Source organism: Coregonus lavaretus (assembly GCF_964263955.1).
Source record: "Coregonus lavaretus genome assembly, contig: HAP1_SCAFFOLD_473, whole genome shotgun sequence".
Classification (NCBI taxonomy): Eukaryota; Metazoa; Chordata; class Actinopteri; order Salmoniformes; family Salmonidae; genus Coregonus; species Coregonus lavaretus.
In genome coordinates, this window is record NW_028164230.1 from 161852 (window position 1) to 188349 (window position 26498).

The window sequence follows — 26498 nt, forward strand, 5'->3', positions numbered from 1 at the left end:
CGCCTGCAGCCACTACTGATACAGTGATGCATCATAAAGTGACTCTGAAGTTGAGATGAGAGTTGGGGAGTTAGACTCTGACTCTAAATAGAGGGGAGTCATTCCTCTAGGGGAGTTAGACTCTGACTCTAAATAGAGGGGAGTCATTCCTCTAGGGGAGTTAGACTCTGACTCTAAATAGACGGGAGTCATTCCTCTAGGGGAGTTAGACTCTGACTCTAAATAGAGGGGAGTCATTCCTCTAGGGGAGTTAGACTCTGACTCTAAATAGAGGGGAGTCATTCCTCTAGGGGAGTTAGACTCTGACTCTAAATAGACGGGAGTCATTCCTCTAGGGGAGTTAGACTCTGACTCTAAATAGACGGGAGTCATTCCTCTAGGGGAGTTAGACTCTGACTCTAAATAGACGGGAGTCATTCCTCTAGGGGAGTTAGACTCTGACTCTAAATAGAGGGGAGTCATTCCTCTAGGGGAGTTAGACTCTGACTCTAAATAGACGGGAGTCATTCCTCTAGGGGAGTTAGACTCTGACTCTAAATAGACGGGAGTCATTCCTCTAGGGGAGTTAGACTGACTCTAAAGAGAGGGGAGTCATTCCTCTAGGGGAGTTAGACTCTGACTCTAAAGAGAGGGGAGTCATTCCTCTAGGGGAGTTAGACTCTGACTCTAAATAGACGGGAGTCATTCCTCTAGGGGAGTTAGACTCTGACTCTAAATAGAGGGGAGTCATTCCTCTAGGGGAGTTAGACTCTGACTCTAAAGAGAGGGGAGTCATTCCTCTAGGGGAGTTAGACTCTGACTCTAAATAGACGGGAGTCATTCCTCTAGGGGAGTTGGACTGACTCTAAATAGAGGGGAGTCATTCCTCTAGGGGAGTTGGACTGACTCTAAATAGAGGGGAGTCATTCCTCTAAGGGGGAGTTGGACTGACTCTAAATAGAGGGGAGTCATTCCTCTAGGGGAGTTGGACTGACTCTAAATAGAGAAGAGTCATTCCTCTAAGGGAGTTGGACTGACTCTAAATATACGGGAGTCATTCCTCTAGGGGAGTTGGACTGACTCTAAATAGAGAAGAGTCATTCCTCTAAGGGGGAGTTGGACTGACTCTAAATAGAGGGGAGTCATTCCTCTAAGGGGGAGTTGGACTGACTCTAATAGAGGGGAGTCATTCCTCCAAGGGGGAGTTGGACTGACTCTAAATAGAGGGGAGTCATTCCTCTAGGGGAATTGGACTGACTCTAATAGAGGGGAGTCATTCCTCTAGGGGAATTGGACTGACTCTAATAGAGGGGAGTCAATCCTCTAGGGGAGTTGGACTGACTCTAAATAGAGGGGAGTCATTCCTCTAGGGGAATTGGACTGACTCTAAATAGAGGGGAGTCATTCCTCTAGGGGAATTGGACTGACTCTAATAGAGGGGAGTCATTCCTCTAGGGGAATTGGACTGACTCTAATAGAGGGGAGTCAATCCTCTAGGGGAGTTGGACTGACTCTAAATAGAGGGGAGTCATTCCTCTAGGGGAATTGGACTGACTCTAAATAGAGGGGAGTCATTCCTCTAAGGGGCAGTTGGACTGACTCTAAATAGAGGGGAGTCATTCCTCTAAGGGAATTGGATTGACTCTAAATAGAGGGGAGTCATTCCTCTAAGGGAGTTGGACTGACTCTAAATAGAGGGGAGACATTTCTCTATGGGAGTTGGACTGACTCTAAATAGAGGGGAGTCATTCCTCTAGGGGAGTTGGACTGACTCTAAATAGAGGGGAGTCATTCCTCTAGGGGAGTTGGACTGACTCTAAATAGAGGGGAGTCATTCCTCTAGTGGAGTTGGACTGACTCTAAATACAGGGGAGTCATTCCTCTAAGGGGGAGTTGGACTGACTCTAAATACAGGGCAGTCATTCCTCTAAGGGGGAGTTGGACTGACTCTAAATAGAGGGGAGTCATTCCTCTAGGGGAGTTGGACTGACTCTAAATAGAGGGGAGTCATTCCTCTAAGGGAGTTGGACTGACTCTAAATAGAGGGGAGTCGTTTCTCTAGGGGAGTTGGACTGACTCTAAATAGAGGGGAGTCATTCCTCTAGGGGAGTTGGACTGACTCTAAATAGAGGGGAGTCATTCCTCTAGGGGAGTTGGACTGACTCTAAATAGAGGGGAGTCATTCCTCTAGGGGAATTGGACTGACTCTAAATAGAGGGGAGTCATTCCTCTAGGGGAGTTGGATTGACTCTAAATAGAGGGGAGTCATTCCTCTAGGGGAGTTGGACTGACTCTAAATAGAGGGGAGTCATTCCTCTAAGGGGCAGTTGGACTGACTTTAAATAGAGGGGAGTCATTCCTCTAGGGGAGTTGGACTGACTCTAAATAGAGGGGAGTCATTCCTCTAGGGGAATTGGACTGACTCTAAATAGAGGGGAGTCATTCCTCTAGGGGAGTTGGACTGACTTATTGTTGATGTTGGTTTCTGAATGGTTTTATTGATGCTGTTGGTTTCTGAATGGTGTTGTTGGTGCTGTTGGTTTCTGAATGGTGTTATTGGTGCTGTTGGGTTCTGAATGGTGCTGTTGGGTTCTGTATGGTGTTATTGGTGCTGTTGGGTTCTGTATGGTGTTGTGGGTGCTATTGGGTTCTGAATGGTGTTATTTGTTCTGTTGGGTTCTGCATGGTGTTGTTGGGTTCTGTATGGTGTTATTGGTGCTGTTTGGTTCTGTATGGTGTTGTTGGTGCTGTTGGGTTCTGTATGGTGTTATTGGTGCTGTTGGGTTCTGTATGGTTTTGTTGGTGCTGTTGGGTTCTGAATGGTGTTATTGGTGCTGTTGGGTTCTTTATGGTGTTATTGGTGCTGTTGGGTTCTGAATGGTGTTATTGGTGCTGTTGGGTTCTGAATGGTGTTGTTGGTGCTGTTGTGTTCTGTATGGTGTTATTGGTGCTGTTGGGTTCTTTATGGTGTTATTGGTGCTGTTGGGTTCTGAATGGTGTTATTGGTGCTGTTGGGTTCTGAATGGTGTTGTTGGTGCTGTTGTGTTCTGTATGGTGTTATTGGTGCTGTTGGGTTCTGTATGGTGTTGTTGGTGCTGTTGGGTTCTGAATGGTGTTGTTGGTGCTGTTGGGTTCGGAATGGTGTTGTTGGTGCTGTTGTGTTCTGTATGGTGTTGTTGGTGCTGTTGGGTTCTGAATGGTGTTGTTGGTGCTGTTGGGTTCTGAATGGTGTTGTTGGTGCTGTTGTGTTCTGTATGGTGTTATTGGTGCTGTTGGGTTCTTTATGGTGTTATTGGTGCTGTTGGGTTCTGAATGGTGTTATTGGTGCTGTTGGGTTCTGAATGGTGTTGTTGGTGCTGTTGTGTTCTGTATGGTGTTATTGGTGCTGTTGGGTTCTGTATGGTGTTGTTGGTGCTGTTGGGTTCTGAATGGTGTTGTTGGTGCTGTTGGGTTCGGAATGGTGTTGTTGGTGCTGTTGGGTTCTGAATGGTGTTGTTGGTGCTGTTGTGTTCTGTATGGTGTTATTGGTGCTGTTGGGTTCTGTATGGTGTTGTTGGTGCTGTTGGGTTCTGAATGGTGTTGTTGGTGTTGTTGGGTTCTGAATGGTGCTGTTGGTGCTTTTGGGTTCTGAATGGTGCTGTTGGTCATGTCTTCTTCTTCCTCTTCTTCTTCCAGTTTCGCACATTTGACCCGTGTAAGCAGCTGTGGTGCAGTCACCCTGACAACCCATACTTCTGCAAGACCAAGAAAGGCCCTCCCCTGGACGGGACTGAGTGTGCTCCTGGGAAGGTGAGAACTCCTCCTAAACGATGCATGACTATGGAACCATTAGCTCAGCTTGTTGTTGTGTCTGTCTGACTGTCCTCTGGTTCCTCTATAGTGGTGCTATAAAGGTCACTGCATGTGGAAGAATGCCAACCAGGTGACGCAGGATGGCTCCTGGGGCTCCTGGACTAAATATGGTTCCTGTTCCCGCTCCTGTGGGACCGGGGTTCGCTTCAGAACTCGCCAGTGCAACAACCCAGTGTAAGACCCAGCACTACACTCCCCCTATATCCTAACCCCTCCAATAGCACCACACTCCCCCTATATCCTAACCCCTTCCATAGCACCACACTCCCCCTAACTCCTAACCCCTCCAATAGCACCACACTCCCCCTATATCCTAACCCCTTCCATAGCACTACACTCCCCCTATATCCTAACCCCTCCAATAGCACCACACTCCCCCTAACTCCTAACCCCTCCCATAGCACCACACTCCCCCTATATCCTAACCCCTCCCAGAGCACCACACTCCCCCTAACTCCTAACCCCTCCCAGAGCACCACACTCCCCCTAACTCCTAACCCCTCCCATAGCACCACACTCCCCCTATATCCTAACCCCTCCCAGAGCACCACACTCCCCCTATATCCTAACCCCTCCAATATCACCACACTACCCCTAACTCCTAGTCCCTCCCTAACCCTAACCCTAAACAGTTCCATAGCACCAAACTCCGCTTAACCACTCCAATAGCAACACACTCCCCCTAACTCCTAACCCTCCATATCACCACATTCCCCCTAAATCCTAACCCTCCATATCACCACATTCCCCCTAACTCCTAACCCTCCATATCACCACACTCCCCCTAACTCCTAACCCTCCATATCACCACATTCCCCCTAAATCCTAACCCTCCATATCACCACATTCCCCCTAACTCCTAACCCTCCCATAGCACCAAACTCAATTTAACTCCTAACCCTCCATCAAATCAAATCAAATCAAATTGTATTGGCCACATGCGCCGAATATAACAGGTGCAGACATTACAGTGAAATGCTTACTAAGCCCTTAACCAACAGTGCATTTATTTTTTATAAAAAAGTAAAATAAAACAACATTTGGGAGGCTATCACAGGGGGGTACCGGTGCAGAGTCAATGTGCGGGGGCACCGGCTAGTTGAGGTAGTTGAAGTAATATGTACATGTGGGTAGAGTTAAAGTGACTATGCATAAATAATTAACAGAGTAGCAGGAGCGTAAAAAGATGGGGTGGGGGTGGGGGGGCAGTGCAAATAGTCCGGGTAGCCATGATTAGCTGTTCAGGAGTCTTATGGCTTGGGGGTAGAAGCTGTTGAGAAGTCTTTTGGACCTAGACTTGGCACTCCGGTACCGCTTGCCGTGCGGTAGCAGAGAGAACAGTCTATGACTAGGGTGGCTGGAGTCTTTGACAATTTTGAGGGCCTTCCTCTGACACCGCCTGGTATAGAGGTCCTGGATGGCAGGAAGCTTGGCCCCAGTGATGTACTGGGCCGTACGCACTACCCTCTGTAGTGCCTTGCGGTCAGAGGCCAAGCAGTTGCCATACCAGGCAGTGATGCAACCAGTCAGGATGCTCTCGATGGTGCAGCTGTAGAATTTTTCTGAGGATCTGAGGACCCATGCCAAATCTTTTCAGTCTCCTGAGGGGGAATAGGCTTTGTCGTGCCCTCTTCACGACTGTCTTGGTGTGTTTGGACCATGATAGTTTGTTGGTGATGTGGACACCAAAGAACTTGAAGCTCTCAACCTGTTCCACTACAGCCCCGTTGATGAGAATGGGGATGTGCTCAGTCCTCTTTTTTTTTCCTGTAGTCCACAATCATCTCCTTTGTCTTGGTCACGTTGAGGGAGAGGTTGTCATCCTGGCACCACACGGCCAGGTCTCTGACCTCCTCCCTATAGGCTGTCTCATCGTTGTCGGTGATCAGGCCTACCACTGTTGTGTCGTCGGCAAACTTAATGATGGTGTTGGAGTTGTGCCTGGCCATGCAGTCATGGGTGAACAGGGAGTACAGGAGGGGACTGAGCACGCACACCTGAGGGGCCCCCGTGTTGAGGATCAGTGTGGCAGATGTGTTGTTACCTACCCTTACCACCTGGGGGCGGTCCGTCAGGAAGTCCAGGATACAGTTGCAGAGGGAGGGGTTTAGTCCCAGGATCCTTAGCTTAGTGATGAGCTTTGAGGGCACTATGGTGTTGAATGCTGAGCTGTAGTCAATGAATAGCATTCTCACGTAGGTGTTCCTCTTGTCCAGGTGGGAAAGGGCAGTGTGGAGTGCAATAGAGATTGCATCATCTGTGGATCTGTTGGGGCGGTATGCAAATTAGAGTGGGTCTAGGGTTTCTGGGATAATGGTGTTGATGTGAGCCATGACCAGCCTTTCAAAGCACTTCATGGCTACAGACGTCAGTGCTACGGGTCGGTAGTCATTTAGGCAGGTTATCTTAGAGTCCTTGGGCACGGGGACTATGGTGGTCTGCTTGAAACATGTTGGTATTACAGACTCAGTCAGGGACATGTTGAAAATGTCAATGAAGACACTTGCCAGTTGGTCAGCACATGCTCGGAGTACACGTCCTGGTAATCCGTCTGGCCCTGCGGCCTTGTGAATGTTGACCTGCTTAAAAGTCTTACTCACATCGGCTACGGAGAGCGTGATCACATAGTCATCCGGAACAGCTGGTGCTCTCATGCATGCTTCAGTGTTGCTTGCCTCGAAGCGAGCGTAGAAGTGGTTTAGCACTTCTGGTAGGCTTGTGTCACTGGGAAGCTCGCGGCTGTGCTTCCCTTTGTAGTCTCTAATCGTTTTCAAGCCCTGCCACATCCGACGAGCGTCAGAGCCGGTGTAGTACGATTCAATCTTAGTCCTCTATTGACTCTTTGCCTGTTTGATGGTTCGTCAGAGGGCATAGCGGGATTTCTTATAAGCGTCCGGGTTAGAGTCCCGCTCCTTGAAAGCGGCAGCTCTACCCATTAGCTCAGTGCGGATGTTTCCTGTAATCCATGGCTTCTGGTTGGGATATGTACGTACGGTCACTGTGGGGACGACAACATCGATGCAGTTATTGATGAAGCCAGTTACTGATGTGGTGTACTCCTCAATGCTGTCTGAAGAATCCCGGAACATGTTCCAGTCTGTGCTAGCAAAACAGTCCTGTAGCTTAGCATCTGCATCATCTGACCACTTTTTTATTAACCGAGTCACTGGTGCTTCCTGCTTTAGTTTTTGCTTATAAGCAGGAATCAGGAGGATAGAGTTATGGTCAGATTTGCCAAATGGAGGGCGAGGGAGAGCTTTGTATGCGTCTCTGTGTGTGGAGTAAAGGTGGTCTAGAGTTTTTTTTCCTCTGGTTGCACATTTAACATGCTGGTAGAAATGAGGTAGAACGGATTTAAGTTTCCCTGCATTAAAGTCCCCGGCCACTAGGAGCGCTGCCTCTGGATGAGCGTTTTCCTGTTCCCTTATGGCCTTATACAGCTCATTGAGTGCAATCTTAATGCCAGCATTGGTTTGTGGTGGTAAATAGACAGCTATGAAAAATATAGATGAAAACTCTCTTGGTAAATAGTGTGGTCTACAGCTTATCATAAGATACTCTACCTCAGGCGAGCAAAACCTCGAGACTTCCTTAGTATTTTATTTTGTGCACCAGCCCTTGTCTTACCGGAGTCAGCCGTTCTATCCATAGCAACACTTTTTCTCCTAACCCTAACCCCTCCCATAGTAGAAAGCTCCAATTACATTTACATTTACATTTTAGTCATTTAGCAGACGCTCTTAACCAGAGCGACTTACAGGAGCAATTAGGGTTAAGTGCCTTGCTCAAGGGCACATTAACGTCATTTAGCAGACGCTCTTAGCCAGAGCGACTCACAAATTGGTGCGTTCACCCTATAGCCAGTGGGATAACCACTTTACAATTTGGGGGGGGGGGGGGGGGGGGGGGGGTTAGAAGGAATACTTTATCCTATCCCAGGTATTCCTTAAAGAGGTGGGGTTTCAAATGTCTCCGGAAGGTGGTGAGTGACTCCGCTGTCCTGGCGTCGTGAGGGAGCTTGTTCCACCATTGGGGTGCCAGAGCAGCGAACAGTTTTGACTGGGCTGAGCGGGAGCTGTGCTTCCGCAGAGGAAGGGGAGCCAGCAGGCCAGAGGTGGATGAACGCAATGTCCTCGTTTGGGTGTAGGGACTGATCAGAGCCTGAAGGTACAGAGGTGCCGTTCCCCTCACTGCTCCATAGGCAAGCACCATGGTCTTGTAGCGGATGCGAGCTTCAACTGGAAGCCAGTGGAGTGTGCGGAGGAGGGGGGTGACGTGAGAGAACTTGGGAAGGTTGAACACCAGACGGGCTGCGGCATTCTGGATGAGTTGTAGGGGTTTAATGGCACAGGCAGGGAGCCCAGCCAACAGCGAGTTGCAGTAGTCCAGACGGGAGATGACAAGTGCCTGGACCAGGACCTGCGCCGCTTCCTGTGTAAGGCAGGGTCGCACTCTCCGAATGTTGTAGAGCATGAACCTGCAGGAGCGGGTCACCGCCTTGATGTTGGCGGAGAACGACAGGGTGTTGTCCAGGGTCACGCCTAGGCTCTTCGCACTCTGGGAGGAGGACACAGCGGAGTTGTCAACCGTGATGGCGAGATCATGGAACGGGCAGTCCTTCCCCGGGAGGAAGAGCAGCTCCGTCTTGCCAGGGTTCAGCTTGAGGTGGTGATCCGTCATCCATACTGATATGTCTGCCAGACATGCAGAGATGCGATTCGCCACCTGGTTATCAGAAGGGGGAAAGGAGAAGATTAGTTGTGTATCGTCAGCGTAGCAATGATAGGAGAGACCATGTGAGGATATGACAGAGCCAAGTGACTTGGTGTATAGGGAGAAAAGGAGAGGGCCCAGAACCGATCCCTGGGGGACACCAGTGGTGAGAGCACGTGGTGCGGAGACAGCTTCCCGCCACGCCACTTGGTAGGAGCGACCGGTCAGGTAGGACGCAATCCAGGAGTGAGCCGCGCCGGAGATGCCCATCTCGGAGAGGGTGGAGAGGAGGATCTGATGGTTCACAGTATCAAAGGCAGCAGACAGGTCTAGAAGGACAAGAGCAGAGGAGAGAGAGTTAGCTTTAGCAGTGCGGAGAGTCTCCGTGACACAGAGAAGAGCAGTCTCAGTTGAATGACCAGTCCTGAAACCTGATTGGTTTGGATCAAGAAGGTCATTCTGAGAGAGATAGCAAGAGAGTTGGCTAAAGACGGCACGCTCAATAGTTTTGGAAAGAAAAGAAAGAAGGGATACTGGTCTGTAGTTGTTGACATCAGTGGGGTCGAGTGTTGGTTTTTTGAGGAGGGGAGCAACTCTCGCTCTCTTGAAGACGGAAGGGACATGGCCAGCGGTCAAGGATGAGTTGATCAGCGAGGTGAGGTAGGGGAGAAGGTCACCGGAGATGGTCTGGAGAAGGGAGGAGGGGATGGGGTCAAGCGGGCAGGTTGTTGGGCGGCCTGCAGTCACAAGTCGCAGGATTTTATCTGGAGAGAGAGGGGAGAAAGAAGTCAAAGCATAGGGTAGGGCAGTGTGAGCAGGACCAGCAGTGTTATTAGACTTAACAAACGAGGATCGGATGTCGTCAACCTTCTTTTCAAAGTGGTTGACGAAGTCATCCACAGAGAGAGAGGAGGTGGGGGGGGGGGGAGGAGGATTCAGGAGGGAGGAAAATGTGGCAAAGAGCTTCCTAGGGTTAGAGGCAGATGCTTGGAATTTAGAGTGGTAGAAGGTGGCCTTAGCAGCAGAAACAGATGAAGAAAATGTAGAGAGGAGGGAGTGAAAAGATGCCAGGTCGGTAGGGAGTTTAGTTTTCTTCCATTTCCGCTCCGCTGCCCGGAGCTCTGTTCTGTGAGCTCGCAGTGAGTCATCAAGCCACGGAGCTGGGGGGGAGGACCGAGCCGGCCGGGAGGATAGGGGACACAGAGAGTCAAAGGATGCAGAAAGGGAGGAGAGGAGGGTTGAGGAGGCAGAATCAGGAGATTGGAGGGAGAAGGATTGAGCAGAGGGAAGAGATGATAGGATGGAAGAGGAGAGAGTAGTGGGAGAGAGAGAGCGAAGGTTGCGGCGGCGCATTACCATCTGTGTAGGGGCAGAGTGAGTAGTGTGGGAGGAGAGCGAGAGAGAAAAGGAAACAAAGTAGTGGTCGGAGACTTGGAGGGGAGTTGCAGTGAGATTAGTAGAGGAGCAGCATCTAGTGAAGATGAGGTCAAGCGTATTGCCTGCCTTGTGAGTAGGGGGGGACGGTGAGAGGGTGAGGTCAAAAGAGGAGAGGAGTGGAAAGAAGGAGGCAGAGAGAAATGAGTCAAACGTGGACATAGGGAGGTTGAAATCCCCCAAAACTGTGAGGGGTGAGCCATCCTCAGGAAAGGAACTTATCAAGGCGTCAAGCTCGTTGATGAACTCTCCAAGGGAACCTGGAGGGCGATAGATGACAAGGATATTAAGCTTAAATGGGTTAGTGACTGTGACAGCATGGAATTCAAATGAGGAGATAGACAGATGAGTTAGGGGAAAAATTGAGAATGTCCACTTGGGAGAGATGAGGATTCCTGTACCACCACCCCTCTGACCAGATGCTCTCGGGGTATGCGAGAACACATGGTCAGACGAGGAGAGAGCAGTAGGAGTAGCCGTGTTTTCAGTGGTGATCCATGTTTCCGTCAGCGCCAGGAAGTCGAGGGACTGGAGGTTGGCATAGGCTGGGATGAAGTCAGCTTTGTTGGCAGCAGAACGGCAGTTCCAGAGGCTGCCTGCGACCTGGAACTCCAGGTGAGGGGTGCGAGCAGGGACCACCAGGTTGGAGAGGCAGCAGCCGCGCGATGTTGTGCGTTGTTTGTGTAGCCTGTGCAGAGACGAGAGAACAGGGATAGGCAGAGGCATAGTTGACAGGCTGTAGCAAATGGCTACAAAAATGCAGAGGAGATCGGAATGAAATGAGCTAAGCATCTGGGAGAGGAGAGAGGGGGGCCTCCCTCACCAAAAACTTCTACCTCAGAAACTAAAATTGTTTCACTGAACAGTTGTTCACATAGCGCCAAACTCCCCCTAAATCCTAACCACACCCAGAGATCTTCACTCCCCCTAACTCCTAACCCTAATCCTTCTAATAAAACCACACTCCACATAACTCCTAACCCCTCCCAGAGCACCACACTCCCCCTATATCCTAACCCCTCCCAGAGCACCACACTCCCCCTAACTCCTAACCCCTCCCAGAGCACCACACTCCCCCTATATCCTAACCCCTCCCAGAGCACCACACTCCCCCTATATCCTAACTCCTAACCCCTCCCAGAGCACCACACTCCCCCTAACTCCTAACCCCTCCCAGAGCACCACACTCCCCCTAACTCCTAACCCCTCCCAGAGCACCACACTCCCCCTAACTCCTAACCCCTCCCAGAGCACCACACTCCCCCTATATCCTAACCCCTCCCAGAGCACCATTACATTTACATTTTAGTCATTTAGCAGACGCTCTTATCCAGAGCGACTTACAGGAGCAATTAGGGTTAAGTGCCTTGCTCAAGGGCACATTAACGTCATTTAGCAGACGCTCTTAGCCAGAGCGACTCACAAATTGGTGCGTTCACCCTATAGCCAGTGGGATAACCACTTTACAATTTGGGGGGGGGGGGGGGGGTTAGAAGGAACACTTTATCCTATCCCAGGTATTCCTTAAAGAGGTGGGGTTTCAAATGTCTCCGGAAGGTGGTGAGTGACTCCACTGTCCTGGCGTCGTGAGGGAGCTTGTTCCACCATTGGGGTGCCAGAGCAGCGAACAGTTTTGACTGGGCTGAGCGGGAGCTGTGCTTCCGCAGAGGTAGGGGGGCTAACAGGCCAGAGGTGGATGAACGCAATGCCTCGTTTGGGTGTAGGGACTGATCAGAGCCTGAAGGTGCGGAGGTGCCGTTCCCCTCACAGCTCCGTAGGCAAGCACCATGGTCTTGTAGCAGATGCGAGCTTCAACTGGAAGCCAGTGGAGTGTGCGGAGGAGCGGGGTGACGTGAGAGAACTTGGGAAGGTTGAACACCAGACGGGCTGCGGCATTCTGGAGGAGTTGTAGGGGTTTAATGGCACAGGCAGGGAGCCCAGCCTGTGCCATTTACTGATATCCTATATCCTAACACCACACTCCCCCTAACTCCTATCCCCTTCCATAGGACCACACTCCCCCTAACTCCTATCCCCTCCCATAGCACCACACTCCCCCTAACTCCTATCCCCTCCCATAGCACCACACTCCCCCTAACTCCTATCCCCTTCCATAGGACCACACTCCCCCTAACTCCTATCCCCTCCCATAGCACCACACTCCCCCTATATCCTATCCCCTTCCATAGGACCACACTCCCCCTAACTCCTATCCCCTCCAATAGCACTACACTCCCCCTATATCCTAACCCCTCCAATAGCACTACACTCCCCCTATATCCTAACCCCTTCCATAGGACCACACTCCCCCTAACTCCTAACCCCTCCAATAGCACCACACTCCCCCTATATCCTAACCCCTTCAATAGCACCACACTCCCCCTATATCCTAACCCCTCCAATAGCACCACACTCCCCCTATATCCTAACCCCTTCCATAGGACCACACTCCCCCTAACTCCTAACCCCTCCAATAGCACCACACTCCCCCTATATCCTAACCCCTTCAATAGCACCACACTCCCCCTATATCCTAACCCCTCCAATAGCACCACACTCCCCCTAACTCCTAACCCCTCCAATAGCACCACACTCCCCCTAACTCCTAACCCCTCCAATAGCACCACACTCCCCCTATATCCTAACCCCTTCCATAGGACCACACTCCCCCTAACTCCTAACCCCTCCAATAGCACTACACTCCCCCTAACTCCTAACCCCTCCAATAGCACCACACTCCCCCTAACTCCTAACCCCTCCAATAGCACCACACTCCCCCTATATCCTAACCCCTTCCATAGGACCACACTCCCCCTAACTCCTAACCCCTCCAATAGCACCACACTCCCCCTATATCCTAACCCCTTCAATAGCACCACACTCCCCCTATATCCTATCCCCTTCCATAGGACCACACTCCCCCTAACTCCTAACCCCTCCAATAGCACCACACTCCCCCTATATCCTAACCCCTTCAATAGCACCACACTCCCCCTATATCCTATCCCCTTCCATAGGACCACACTCCTCCTAACCCCTCCAATAGCACCACACTCCCCCTAACTCCTAACCCCTCCAATAGCACCACACTCCCCCTAACTCCTAACCCCTCCAATAGCACCACACTCCCCCTATATCCTAACCCCTCCAATAGCACCACACTCCCCCTAACTCCTAACCCCTCCAATAGCACCACACTCCCCCTAACTCCTAACCCCTCCAATAGCACCACACTCCCCCTAACTCCTAACCCCTCCAATAGCACCACACTCCCCCTATATCCTAACCCCTCCAATAGCACCACACTCCCCCTAACTCCTAACCCCTCCAATAGCACCACACTCCCCCTAACTCCTAACCCCTCCAATAGCACCACACTCCCCCTAACTCCTAACCCCTCCAATAGCACCACACTCCCCCTATATCCTAACCCCTCCAATAGCACCACACTCCCCCTAACTCCTAACCCCTCCAATAGCACCACACTCCCCCTATATCCTAACCCCTCCAATAGCACCACACTCCCCCTATATCCTAACCCCTCCAATAGCACCACACTCCCCCTAACTCCTAACCCCTCCAATAGCACCACACTCCCACTAACTCCTAACCCCTCCAATAGCACCACACTCCCCCTATATCCTAACCCCTCCAATAGCACCACACTCCCCCTATATCCTAACCCCTTCAATAGCACCACACTCCCCCTATATCCTAACCCCTTCAATAGCACCACACTCCCCCTATATCCTAACCCCTCCAATAGCACCACACTCCCCCTAACTCCTAACCCCTCCAATAGCACCACACTCCCCCTAACTCCTAACCCCTCCAATAGCACCACACTCCCCCTAACTCCTAACCCCTCCAATAGCACCACACTCCCCCTATATCCTAACCCCTCCAATAGCACCACACTCCCCCTAACTCCTAACCCCTCCAATAGCACCACACTCCCCCTAACTCCTAACCCCTCCAATAGCACCACACTCCCCCTAACTCCTAACCCCTCCAATAGCACCACACTCCCCCTAACTCCTAACCCCTCCAATAGCACCACACTCCCCCTAACTCCTAACCCCTCCAATAGCACCACACTCCCCCTAACTCCTAACCCCTCCAATAGCACCACACTCCCCCTAACTCCTAACCCCTCCAATAGCACCACACTCCCCCTAACTCCTAACCCCTCCAATAGCACCACACTCCCCCTAACTCCTAACCCCTCCAATAGCACCACACTCCCCCTAACTCCTAACCCCTCCAATAGCACCACACTCCCCCTATATCCTAACCCCTTCAATAGCACCACACTCCCCCTATATCCTAACCCCTTCAATAGCACCACACTCCCCCTATATCCTAACCCCTTCAATAGCACCACACTCCCCCTATATCCTAACCCCTTCAATAGCACCACACTCCCCCTATATCCTAACCCCTTCCATAGCACTACACTCCCCCTAACTCCTAACCCCTCCAATAGCACCACACTCCCCCTATATCCTAACCCCTTCAATAGCACCACACTCCCCCTATATCCTAACCCCTTCCATAGCACTACACTCCCCCTAACTCCTAACCCCTCCAATAGCACCACACTCCCCCTAACTCCTAACCCCTCCAATAGCACCACACTCCCCCTAACTCCTAACCCCTCCAATAGCACTACAATCCCCCTAACTCCTAACCCCTCCAATAGCACCACACTCCCCCTATATCCTAACCCCTCCAATAGCACCACACTCCCCCTAACTCCTAACCCCTCCAATAGCACCACACTCCCCCTAACTCCTAACCCCTCCAATAGCACCACACTCCCCCTAACTCCTAACCCCTCCAATAGCACCACACTCCCCCTATATCCTAACCCCTCCAATAGCACCACACTCCCCCTATATCCTAACCCCTCCAATAGCACCACACTCCCCCTATATCCTAACCCCTTCCATAGCACTACACTCCCCCTAACTCCTAACCCCTCCAATAGCACCACACTCCCCCTAACTCCTAACCCCTCCAATAGCACCACACTCCCCCTAACTCCTAACCCCTCCAATAGCACTACAATCCCCCTAACTCCTAACCCCTCCAATAGCACCACACTCCCCCTATATCCTAACCCCTCCAATAGCACCACACTCCCCCTAACTCCTAACCCCTCCAATAGCACCACACTCCCCCTAACTCCTAACCCCTCCAATAGCACCACACTCCCCCTAACTCCTAACCCCTCCAATAGCACCACACTCCCCCTATATCCTAACCCCTCCAATAGCACCACACTCCCCCTAACTCCTAACCCCTCCAATAGCACCACACTCCCCCTAACTCCTAACCCCTCCAATAGCACCACACTCCCCCTAACTCCTAACCCCTCCAATAGCACCACACTCCCCCTAACTCCTAACCCCTCCAATAGCACCACACTCCCCCTAACTCCTAACCCCTCCAATAGCACCACACTCCCCCTATATCCTAACCCCTCCAATAGCACCACACTCCCCCTAACTCCTAACCCCTCCAATAGCACCACACTCCCCCTAACTCCTAACCCCTCCAATAGCACCACACTCCCCCTAACTCCTAACCCCTCCAATAGCACCACACTCCCCCTATATCCTAACCCCTCCAATAGCACCACACTCCCCCTAACTCCTAACCCCTCCAATAGCACCACACTCCCCCTAACTCCTAACCCCTCCAATAGCACCACACTCCCCCTATATCCTAACCCCTCCAATAGCACCACACTCCCCCTATATCCTAACCCCTCCAATAGCACCACACTCCCCCTAACTCCTAACCCCTCCAATAGCACCACACTCCCCCTAACTCCTAACCCCTCCAATAGCACCACACTCCCCCTATATCCTAACCCCTCCAATAGCACCACACTCCCCCTAACTCCTAACCCCTCCAATAGCACCACACTCCCCCTATATCCTAACCCCTCCAATAGCACCACACTCCCCCTAACTCCTAACCCCTCCAATAGCACCACACTCCCCCTATATCCTAACCCCTCCAATAGCACCACACTCCCCCTATATCCTAACCCCTCCAATAGCACCACACTCCCCCTAACTCCTAACCCCTCCAATAGCACCACACTCCCCCTATATCCTAACCCCTCCAATAGCACCACACTCCCCCTAACTCCTAACCCCTCCAATAGCACCACACTCCCCCTAACTCCTAACCCCTCCAATAGCACCACACTCCCCCTATATCCTAACCCCTCCAATAGCACCACACTCCCCCTAACTCCTAACCCCTCCAATAGCACCACACTCCCCCTATATCCTAACCCCTCCAATAGCACCACACTCCCCCTAACTCCTAACCCCTCCAATAGCACCACACTCCCCCTAACTCCTAACCCCTCCAATAGCACCACACTCCCCCTATATCCTAACCCCTCCAATAGCACCACACTCCCCCTAACTCCTAACCCCTCCAATAGCACCACACTCCCCCTATATCCTAACCCCTCCAATAGCACCACACTCCCCCTAACTCCTAACCCCTCCAATAGCACCACACTCCCCCTATATCCTAACCCCTCCAATAGCACCACACTCCCCCTATATCCTAACCCCTCCAATAGCACCACACTCCCCCTAACTCCTAACCCCTCCAATAGCACCACACTCCCCCTATATCCTAACCCCTCCAATAGCACCACACTCCCCCTAACTCCTAACCCCTCCAATAGCACCACACTCCCCCTAACTCCTAACCCCTCCAATAGCACCACACTCCCCCTATATCCTAACCCCTCCAATAGCACCACACTCCCCCTAACTCCTAACCCCTCCAATAGCACCACACTCCCCCTATATCCTAACCCCTCCAATAGCACCACACTCCCCCTAACTCCTAACCCCTCCAATAGCACCACACTCCCCCTATATCCTAACCCCTCCAATAGCACCACACTCCCCCTATATCCTAACCCCTCCAATAGCACCACACTCCCCCTAACTCCTAACCCCTCCAATAGCACCACACTCCCCCTATATCCTAACCCCTCCAATAGCACCACACTCCCCCTATATCCTAACCCCTCCAATAGCACCACACTCCCCCTATATCCTAACCCCTCCAATAGCACCACACTCCCCCTATATCCTAACCCCTCCAATAGCACCACACTCCCCCTATATCCTAACCCCTCCAATAGCACCACACTCCCCCTAACTCCTAACCCCTCCAATAGCACCACACTCCCCCTATATCCTAACCCCTCCAATAGCACCACACTCCCCCTATATCCTAACCCCTCCAATAGCACCACACTCCCCCTATATCCTAACCCCTCCAATAGCACCACACTCCCCCTATATCCTAACCCCTCCAATAGCACCACACTCCCCCTATATCCTAACCCCTCCAATAGCACCACACTCCCCCTAACTCCTAACCCCTCCAATAGCACCACACTCCCCCTATATCCTAACCCCTCCAATAGCACCACACTCCCCCTATATCCTAACCCCTCCAATAGCACCACACTCCCCCTAACTCCTAACCCCTCCAATAGCACCACACTCCCCCTATATCCTAACCCCTCCAATAGCACCACACTCCCCCTATATCCTAACCCCTCCAATAGCACCACACTCCCCCTATATCCTAACCCCTCCAATAGCACCACACTCCCCCTATATCCTAACCCCTCCAATAGCACCACACTCCCCCTATATCCTAACCCCTCCCAGAGCACCACACTCCCCCTATATCCTAACCCCTCCAATAGCACCACACTCCCCCTAACTCCTAACCCCTCCAATAGCACCACACTCCCCCTATATCCTAACCCCTCCAATAGCACCACACTCCCCCTAACTCCTAACCCCTCCAATAGCACCACACTCCCCCTATATCCTAACCCCTCCAATAGCACCACACTCCCCCTATATCCTAACCCCTCCAATAGCACCACACTCCCCCTATATCCTAACCCCTCCAATAGCACCACACTCCCCCTATATCCTAACCCCTCCAATAGCACAACACTCCCCCTAACTCCTAACCCCTCCAATAGCACCACACTCCCCCTATATCCTAACCCCTCCAATAGCACCACACTCCCCCTAACTCCTAACCCCTCCAATAGCACCACACTCCCCCTATATCCTAACCCCTCCAATAGCACCACACTCCCCCTATATCCTAACCCCTCCAATAGCACCACACTCCCCCTAACTCCTAACCCCTCCAATAGCACCACACTCCCCCTATATCCTAACCCCTCCCAGAGCACCACACTCCCCCTATATCCTAACCCCTCCCATAGCACCACACTCCCCCTATATCCTAACCCCTCCCATAGCACCACACTACCCCTAACTCCTATCCCCTCCCATAGCACCACACTCCCCCTATATCCTAACCCCTCCCAGAGCACCACACTCCCCCTATATCCTAACCCCTCCAATAGCACCACACTCCCCCTATATCCTAACCCCTCCCAGAGCACCACACTTCCCCTATATCCTAACCCCTCCCAGAGCACCACACTCCCCCTATATCCTAACCCCTCCCATAGCACCACACTCCCCCTATATCCTAACCCCTCCCATAGCACCACACTCCCCCTATATCCTAACCCCTCCCATAGCACCACACTACCCCTAACTCCTATCCCCTCCCATAGCACCACACTCCCCCTATATCCTAACCCCTCCAATAGCACCACACTCCCCCTATATCCTAACCCCTCCCAGAGCACCACACTCCCCCTATATCCTAACCCCTCCCATAGCACCACACTCCCCCTATATCCTAACCCCTCCCATAGCACCACACTCCCCCTATATCCTAACCCCTTCCATAGCACCACACTCCCCCTAACTCCTATCCCCTCCCATAGCACCACACTCCCCCTATATCCTAACCCCTCCCATAGCACCACACTCCCCCTATATCCTAACCCCTCCCATAGCACCACACTCCCCTATTTCCTAACTCCTAACCCCTCCCAGAGCACCACACTCCCCCTAGCTTCTAACCCCTCCCATAGCACCACACCCCCCCTATATCCTAACCCCTCCCATAGCACCACACCCCCCCTAACTCCTAACCCCTCCCATAGCACCACACTCCCCTATTTCCTAACCCCTCCCATAGCACCACACTCCCCCTAGCTTCTAACCCCTCCCATAGCACCACACCCCCTAGCTTCTAACCCCTCCCATAGCACCACACTCCCCTATTTCCTAACCCCTCCCATAGCACCACACTACCCCTATATCCTAACCCCTCACATAGAACCACACTCCCCCTAGATCCTAACCCCTCACATAGAACCACACTCCCCCTAACTCCTAACCCCTCCCATAGGGGGACTGTGGTGCTATGGGAGGGGTTAGGAGCACCAACTTGCTACACTGAGACAAGGCTGAGTATAGCCCACAAATATTACCACCACCGCACGAGCTCGAGGTGGCGCAAGACCGGACAAGAAGATCACGTCAGTGACTCAACCCACTCAAGTCGAGTATAACGCAATAACCCTGGCACGACGTGACGCACCCCTCCTAGGGACGGCATGGAAGAGCACTAGTAAGGCAGTGACTCAGCCCCCGTAATAGGGTCAGAGGCAGAGAATCCCAGTGGAGAGAGGGGAGCCGGCCAGGCAGAGACAGCAAGGGCGGTTCGTCACTCCAGTGCCTTGCTGGTCACCTTCGCACCCCTGGGCCAGACTACACTCAATCATAGGACCTACTGAAGAGATGAGTCTTCAGTAAAGACTTAAGGTCGAGACTGAGTCTGCGTCTCTCACATGGATAGGCAGACCATTCCATAAAATGGAGCTCTATAGGAGAAAGCCCTGCCTCCAGCTGTTTGCTTCGACATTTGAGGGACAATAAGGAGGCCTGCGTCTTGTGACCGTAGCGTATGTTTAGGTATGTACGGCAGGACCAAATCAGAGAGGTAGGTAGGAGCAAGTCGGAACCGTTCTGTATGGTAGGCGGAAGGATCTGTCATCGACCAGGTGGATACGGTGAACATAACCCCTGGCTTCTCCGCAGTCCAGATTATGTCTTGAGAAGATGTCTTCATATTTTGTGATGGCATTCACAAGCTTCTCCTTCCACTAGTCAGTCACTTGGCATCCATCAATGTCGATGTCTCCTAATCCTAGATCTGACAATCTTTGTTTCAGGTTGTGGCAGCCATTGTCATCCTGCTTCTGTTCCACTGGGGTTTTCCTCACCTCATGAAGGCCCTGGAAGATTGTTGCATCCTCAACAGCCAAGCATGTGGACACATCGGCCAGCTTCATATTACGTCTTAGAGTGAGATGTTTATCTGAACAGTTTACTACCTTTAAAGGGACCCAGCCATCTCCCCACATGGGCGTAATAACTCTAAAACACAAGTATGTATCTGGGCATGACCTTTGACCTGGTAGGCTCGACTATTGCAGTGCTGCCTGGAGACAATGCCACATTTGTAGGAAGTTTACCCCAAGCTAAGTGTTCAGTCTTGGGGAAAAGAGTTACAGCTTGAGTGAGCTTCACGGTCCCAATCTTGCTATCAACTTCCTGTCCCTTCCATCTTGTGACACTAGTCATCATCTGCAGAAACTGCTCACCCTCTAGTGAGTGAGTCTGGCCATCCATGTTGTTGACTAGCTTCCAGTATTTGTCAGTGCCCTTCATATCATGCAATAGATGCTTAATGACATTCGATCCCAGGATAAGATCATCACGCTGTCCAGGAATAACTAGGGTGGGCACTTTAACATCAATCCCATAGATCTGCATCTCCAAGTCATAGAAACACTTTGGTGAGGCCTTCTTCCCCCCACAACCCACTAACTCTTTAGGAGGCTGATATTGCTGAGGAAGGGCACCTGCTTCCAAAAGTCTCTGCTCAGTAGGTTCACTCAATGTACAGGCCATAGACCCAGTGTCAAGCATGCCCTTAAGCTGCACTTTCCCATGTACAGACACAGAGGTGGAAAACAAATCTGAAAAAGCCTCAACCTCTTGTGAACCAAACATAACAATTGTTTCTCCTCCTTTCGCATCAGAACACAACATCTCATATGTTTTCTCGAGATCATCAGATTCTTTCTTGGGGGCAGACAGTTGAACACCCACATTTCCCCCTTTCACCTGTGGGCGTGTCAGTTTAACGGTTGCTGCTGTAGTGGGTTTCTCTGCTGCTGTAGTGGGTTTCTCTGCTGCTGTAGTGGGTTTCTCTGCTGCTGTAGTGGGTTTCTCTGCTGCTGTAGTGGGTTTCTCTGCTGCTGTAGTGGGTTTCTCTGCTGCTGTAGTGGGTTTCTCTGCTGCTGTGTTGGGCGTCTCTCACCGCCGGGATTGGCAAAGCGTTCCCCCTGTTTTGGACAATTTGACTTCCAATGATCTGGGGAAAAGCACCAGAGGCACAGGTTCTCATGTCTACAGTGCATCACAGTGGAGTGATCTACGCCTGAAGGGCTGGGCGGGGAAAGATGGCGCCCTGGCCTATGTCTGTGAAACCATAACAGGTGGTGTGCTCTTCTCTAAGGTACGTTCAAGCAGGTGAATGAGCCTCTCGATACTTGCACTCTGCCCATCTTGTTTGGCGCTTGATGTGAGAGAAGTGTCACTGCACGCACCCCCATTGGCCCCACATTCAAACTGAGTTGTCTGGGGATGTACGGTTACTTGCTTTGAGGATACTGCGGTAGAATGACACATGGTGTCCTTTCTGCGGCGTTCATGTTCATAGATTCTCTCCTGTACTTCACTCTCAATCCATTTCTCAGCAGACTTGTATTGGAATACTGCTGCCTGTTAGGGGGCAGGGCAATACAGTGGCTTGCGATTCACCCCCCTTGGCCTTTTTCCTATTTTGTTTCCTTACAACCTGGAATTAAAATGGATTTTGTGGGGATTTGTAGCATTTGATTTACACAACAGGCCTACCTCTTTGAAGATGCAAAATATTTTTTATTTTGAAACAAACAAGAAATAAGACAAAAAACTGAAAACTTGAGCGTGCATAACTGTTCACCCCCCCCCCCCACCCAAGTCAATACTTTGTAGAGCCACCTATTGCAGCAATTACAGCTGCAAGTCTCTTGGGGTATGTCTCTATAAGCTTGGCACATCTAGCCACTGGGATTTTTGCCCATTCTTCAAGGCAAAATTGCTACAACTCCTTCAAGTTGGATGGGTTCCGCTGGTGTACAGCAATCTTTAAGTCATACCACAGATTCTCAATTGGATTGAGGTCTGGGCTTTGACTATGCCATTCCAAGACATTTAAATGTTTCCCCTTAAACCACTCAAGTGTTGCTTTAGCAGTATGCTTACGGTCATTGTCCTGCTGGAAGGTGAACCTCCGTCCCAGTCTCAAATCTCTGGAAGACTGAGACAGGTTTCCTTCAAGAATTTCCCTCTATTTAGCGCCATCCATCATTCCTTCAATTCTGACCAGTTTCCCAGTCCCTGCTGATGAAAAACAACCCCACAGCATGATGCTGCCACCACCATGCTTCACTGTGGGGATGGTGTTCTCGGGGTGATGAGAGGTGTTGGGTTTGCGCCAGACATAGCGTTTTCCTTGATGGGCAAAAAGCTCAATTTTAGTCTCTTCTGACCAGAGTACCTTCTTCCATATGTTTGGGCAGTCTCCCATATGCCTTTTGGCGAACACCAAACATGTTTGCTTATTTCTTTTCTTTAAGCTATGGTTTTTTTCTGGCCACTCTTCCGTAAAGCCCAGCTCTGTGGAGTGTACAGCTTAAAGTGGTCCTATGGACAGATACTCCAATCTCCGCTGTGGAGCTTTGCAGCTCCTTCAGGGTTATCTTTGGTCTCTTTGTTGCCTCTCTGATGAATGCCCTCCTTGCCTGGTCTGTGAGTTTTGGTGGGCGGCCCTCTCTTGGCAGGTTTGTTGTGGTGCCATATTCTTTCAATTTTTTAATAATAGATTTAATGGTGCTCCGTGGGATGTTGAAAGTTTCTGATATTTTTTAAAATAAACCAACCCTGATCTGTACCACAACTTTGTCCCTGACCTGTTTGGAGAGCTCCTTGGTCTTCATGGTGCCGCTTGCTTGGTGGTGCCCATTGCTTAGTGGTGTTGCAGACTTTGGGGCCTTTCAGAACAGGTGTATATATACTGAGATCATGTGACACACTTAGATTGCACACAGGTGGACTTTATTTAACTAATTCTGTGACTTCTGAAGGTAATTGGTTGCACCAGATCTTATTTAGGGGCTTCATAGCAAAGGGGGTGAATACATATGCACGCACCACTTTGCCGTTATTTATTTTTTAGAATTTTATGAAACAAGTAATTTTTTCATTTCACTTCACCAATTTGGACTATTTTGTGTATGTCCATTACATGAAATCCAAAATAAAAATCTATTTAAATTACAGGTTGTAATGCAACAAAATAGGAAAAACACCAAGGGGGATGAATACTTTTGCAAGGCACTGTATGTTACAAACATCAATGACGACATCTGAGTTGGAGTCAATCTTCTTACCTTGTCTCTTAAGGCCCTTGTCAGCGTCATCTATGGCCTTGTTCAATCAAACCCAATACTCCATAACAGCCTCTCCGGGTACAGGTTTAGTATTGTAAAAATCAGCTAAAGGCATGCATGAGTAGCCCAATTCGCTGAAATTCGATCTCTGGCTTCTCTTTAGGATCAACAGTTGTCCCATTGCGTACATTTATCTTTACCATGTTTCTTGCTTTGCCAGATAATCAACTAATCCCATCCGATTGTTCCCCAACAGGACATCCCTTCCTCAAGTATATTCTCATCAACTCCTCCCATTCATGAATGGAGCATTTGTCTGTACCATCTCCTCTATATGTAGGAGGTTCCTTCACATCTGATTGCATGTTGAACTTCATTTTACTGAGGTCTACATATCCTGCTGACTCGGAGTGATGATCACTTATCGTCTCTGTACTTACTGGTGGCTCATGAGTGGACCTACCACTCTGCATTTCCTCCTTAATGGAGCCCCCTACTTCCCGGGCTAGCTGAGTCACCAGCTCAGCTAAACCATCTACAGGGGCATTTTGATTAACACTAGATGAAGGGCTTTCATCAGTATTTTTAGTGGAGCAAAACATGGGGGAACCTACACGCTTTACATGGGTTTGATCAGGGTATGAGAAAAACCTCCCCCTCCCAGCAGTGCATTTGTGTTCATCATCACCATTATAAGATGCCATGTCACTAAACCACTAATGTTATGTTAACATTTCTGTTGGTGAACACACTTCTATGTTAGTTAACCATAAACAGCACTTTCAATACATCGTTTTCAGAAAAGAAAATAGATTGCAGTTCCGCTTTTTGCCACAAGGCAGCAGGAGTACCTCAATGATGTAAACAGTCTCTAGAGCAGCAGTGCCGCGGTGATTGAGCTGACGTCGATCAACGATGAATCCGGGTCTAGAAGGCCCCAATGTAACCGGCGCTGTACTGCCCCGCTGTATCTCTGCGTTGTGTGTGATTGATTGGGACTATAGACGTGGACTTCGGAGATCAGGCTGTTTTAATGAATCAGAATTCTCTCTCTGCATCCAAAAGAAAAGACAAAACCTTTTGTAGAGCACAAATATGTTCTGCCAATAGTCACCTCTCTCTCTCCTCTCTCATCAAAATTATTTTACTATACAAAAATGAGTACAGCCTCTCCTTATAATGTATCAACACATAACATACATTTAACATAGATAAAACCACATACCTGCATCCAAAAGAAAATCCAAAACCTTTGTAGAGCACAAATATGTTCTGCCAATAGTCGCCTCTTTTACAACAGACGCACAATACAAAGGACTGGGATCAGTGGAGGAGCTAGCCATCGTTCACACATACAATACCTTAGCTAGCTAGTAACCACATGTTGAACTGAACTGGGATCAGTGGAGGAGCCTAGCCATCGTTCACATATACAATACCTTAGCTAGCTAGTAACCACATGTTGAATTCAGAATGTTCATATCATCCTAACAAGTACAATTACAATAGCATCTTGACAATACCATCCACTTATGAGTAAACTCTAAATATACAACATTATGTGTCATGACTTTGTGCTTAAAGGAATCGTACTTTTCTGAAGACGACAGACAAAGCGTGCCTACCTCTCCTTAGCACGCAGGGCTAAACGTAAGTACACACTCCCCTATTCCCCAGGATGCAGCCTGATAACAAATCAACATGCTATATTAATATATGAACCTGGTGGAATTCACAAAGTATTTTAACACCAGCTCTGCACCCTCCGCTGCAACCTGCCATGTCCCCCCCCGCTTCTCCTTCACCCAAATTCAGACAGCTGATGTTCTGAAAGAGCTGCTAAATCTGGACCCCTACAAATCAGCTGGGCAAAACAATCTGGACCTTTTCTTTCTAAAATTAGCCGCCGAAATTGTCGCAACCCCTATTACTAGCCTGTTCAACCTCTCTTTCGTTATCGTCTGAGATCCCCAGAGATTAGACACTCTAGATCCAAACTGTTACAGACCTATATCCATCCTGCACTGCCTTTCGAAAGTATTTGAAAGCCTAGTTAACAAACAGATCACCGACCATTTCGAATCCCACCGTACCTTCTCCGCTATGCAATCTGGTTTCCGAGCTGGTCATGGGTGCACCTCAGCCACGCTCAAGGTCCTAAACGATATAATAACCGCGATCGATAAAAGACAGTACTCTGCAGCCGTCTTCATCGACCTGGCCAAGGCTTTTGACTCTGTCAATCACCGCATTCTTATTGGCAGACTAAATAGCCTTGGTTTCTCAAATGACTGCCTCGCCTGGTTCACCAACTACTTCTCAGATAGAGTTCAATGTGTCAAATCGGAGGGCCTGTTGTCTGGACCTCTGGCAGTCTATATGGGGGTGCCACAGGGTTAAATTCTCGGGCCGACTCTTTTCTCTGTGTATATTAATGATGTCGCTCTTGCTGCTGGTGACTCTCAGATCCACCTCTATGCAGATGACACCATTTTGTATACATCTGGCCCTTCATTGGACAATGTGTTAACAAACCTCCAAACGAGCTTCAATGCCATACAACACTCCTTCCGTAGCCTCCAACTGCTCTTAAACGCTAGTAAAACTAAACGCATGCTCTTCAATCGAACGCTGCTTGCACCCGCCCGCCCGCCCGACTAGAATCACTACTCTCGACGGGTCTGACTTAGAATATGTGGACAACTACAAATACCTAGGTGTCTGGTTAGACTGTAAACTCTCCTTCCAGACTCACATTAAGCATCTCCAATCCAAAGTTAAATCTAGAATTGGCTTCCTATTTCGCAATAAAGCCTCCTTCACTCATGCTGCTAAACATGCCCTCGTAAAACGGACTATCCTACAGATCCTTGACTTCGGCGATGTCGCTGTAGCTCAGTTGGTAGAGCGTGGCGCTTGCAACGCCAGGGTTGTGGGTTCGTTTCCCACGGGGGGCCAGTTGGTAGAGCATGGTGCTTGCAACGCCAGGGTTGTGGGTTCGTTTCCCACGGGGGGC

General features: G+C 50.2%; 1 protein-coding gene across 1 annotated transcript in view; it reads left to right on the forward strand.

The window, feature by feature from the left end:
- LOC311117303 (A disintegrin and metalloproteinase with thrombospondin motifs 3-like) overlaps positions 1 to 26498 on the forward strand; it is a gene marked incomplete at both ends in the record, with an annotated part of 289214 nt that overhangs the window by 137552 nt on the left and 125164 nt on the right. The window contains 2 exons of the mRNA XM_084192269.1: positions 3655 to 3768; positions 3860 to 4005. Of these exons, the coding sequence (XP_084048395.1) occupies positions 3655 to 3768; positions 3860 to 4005 (260 nt within the window). The remainder of the gene's footprint in view (positions 1 to 3654; positions 3769 to 3859; positions 4006 to 26498) is intronic.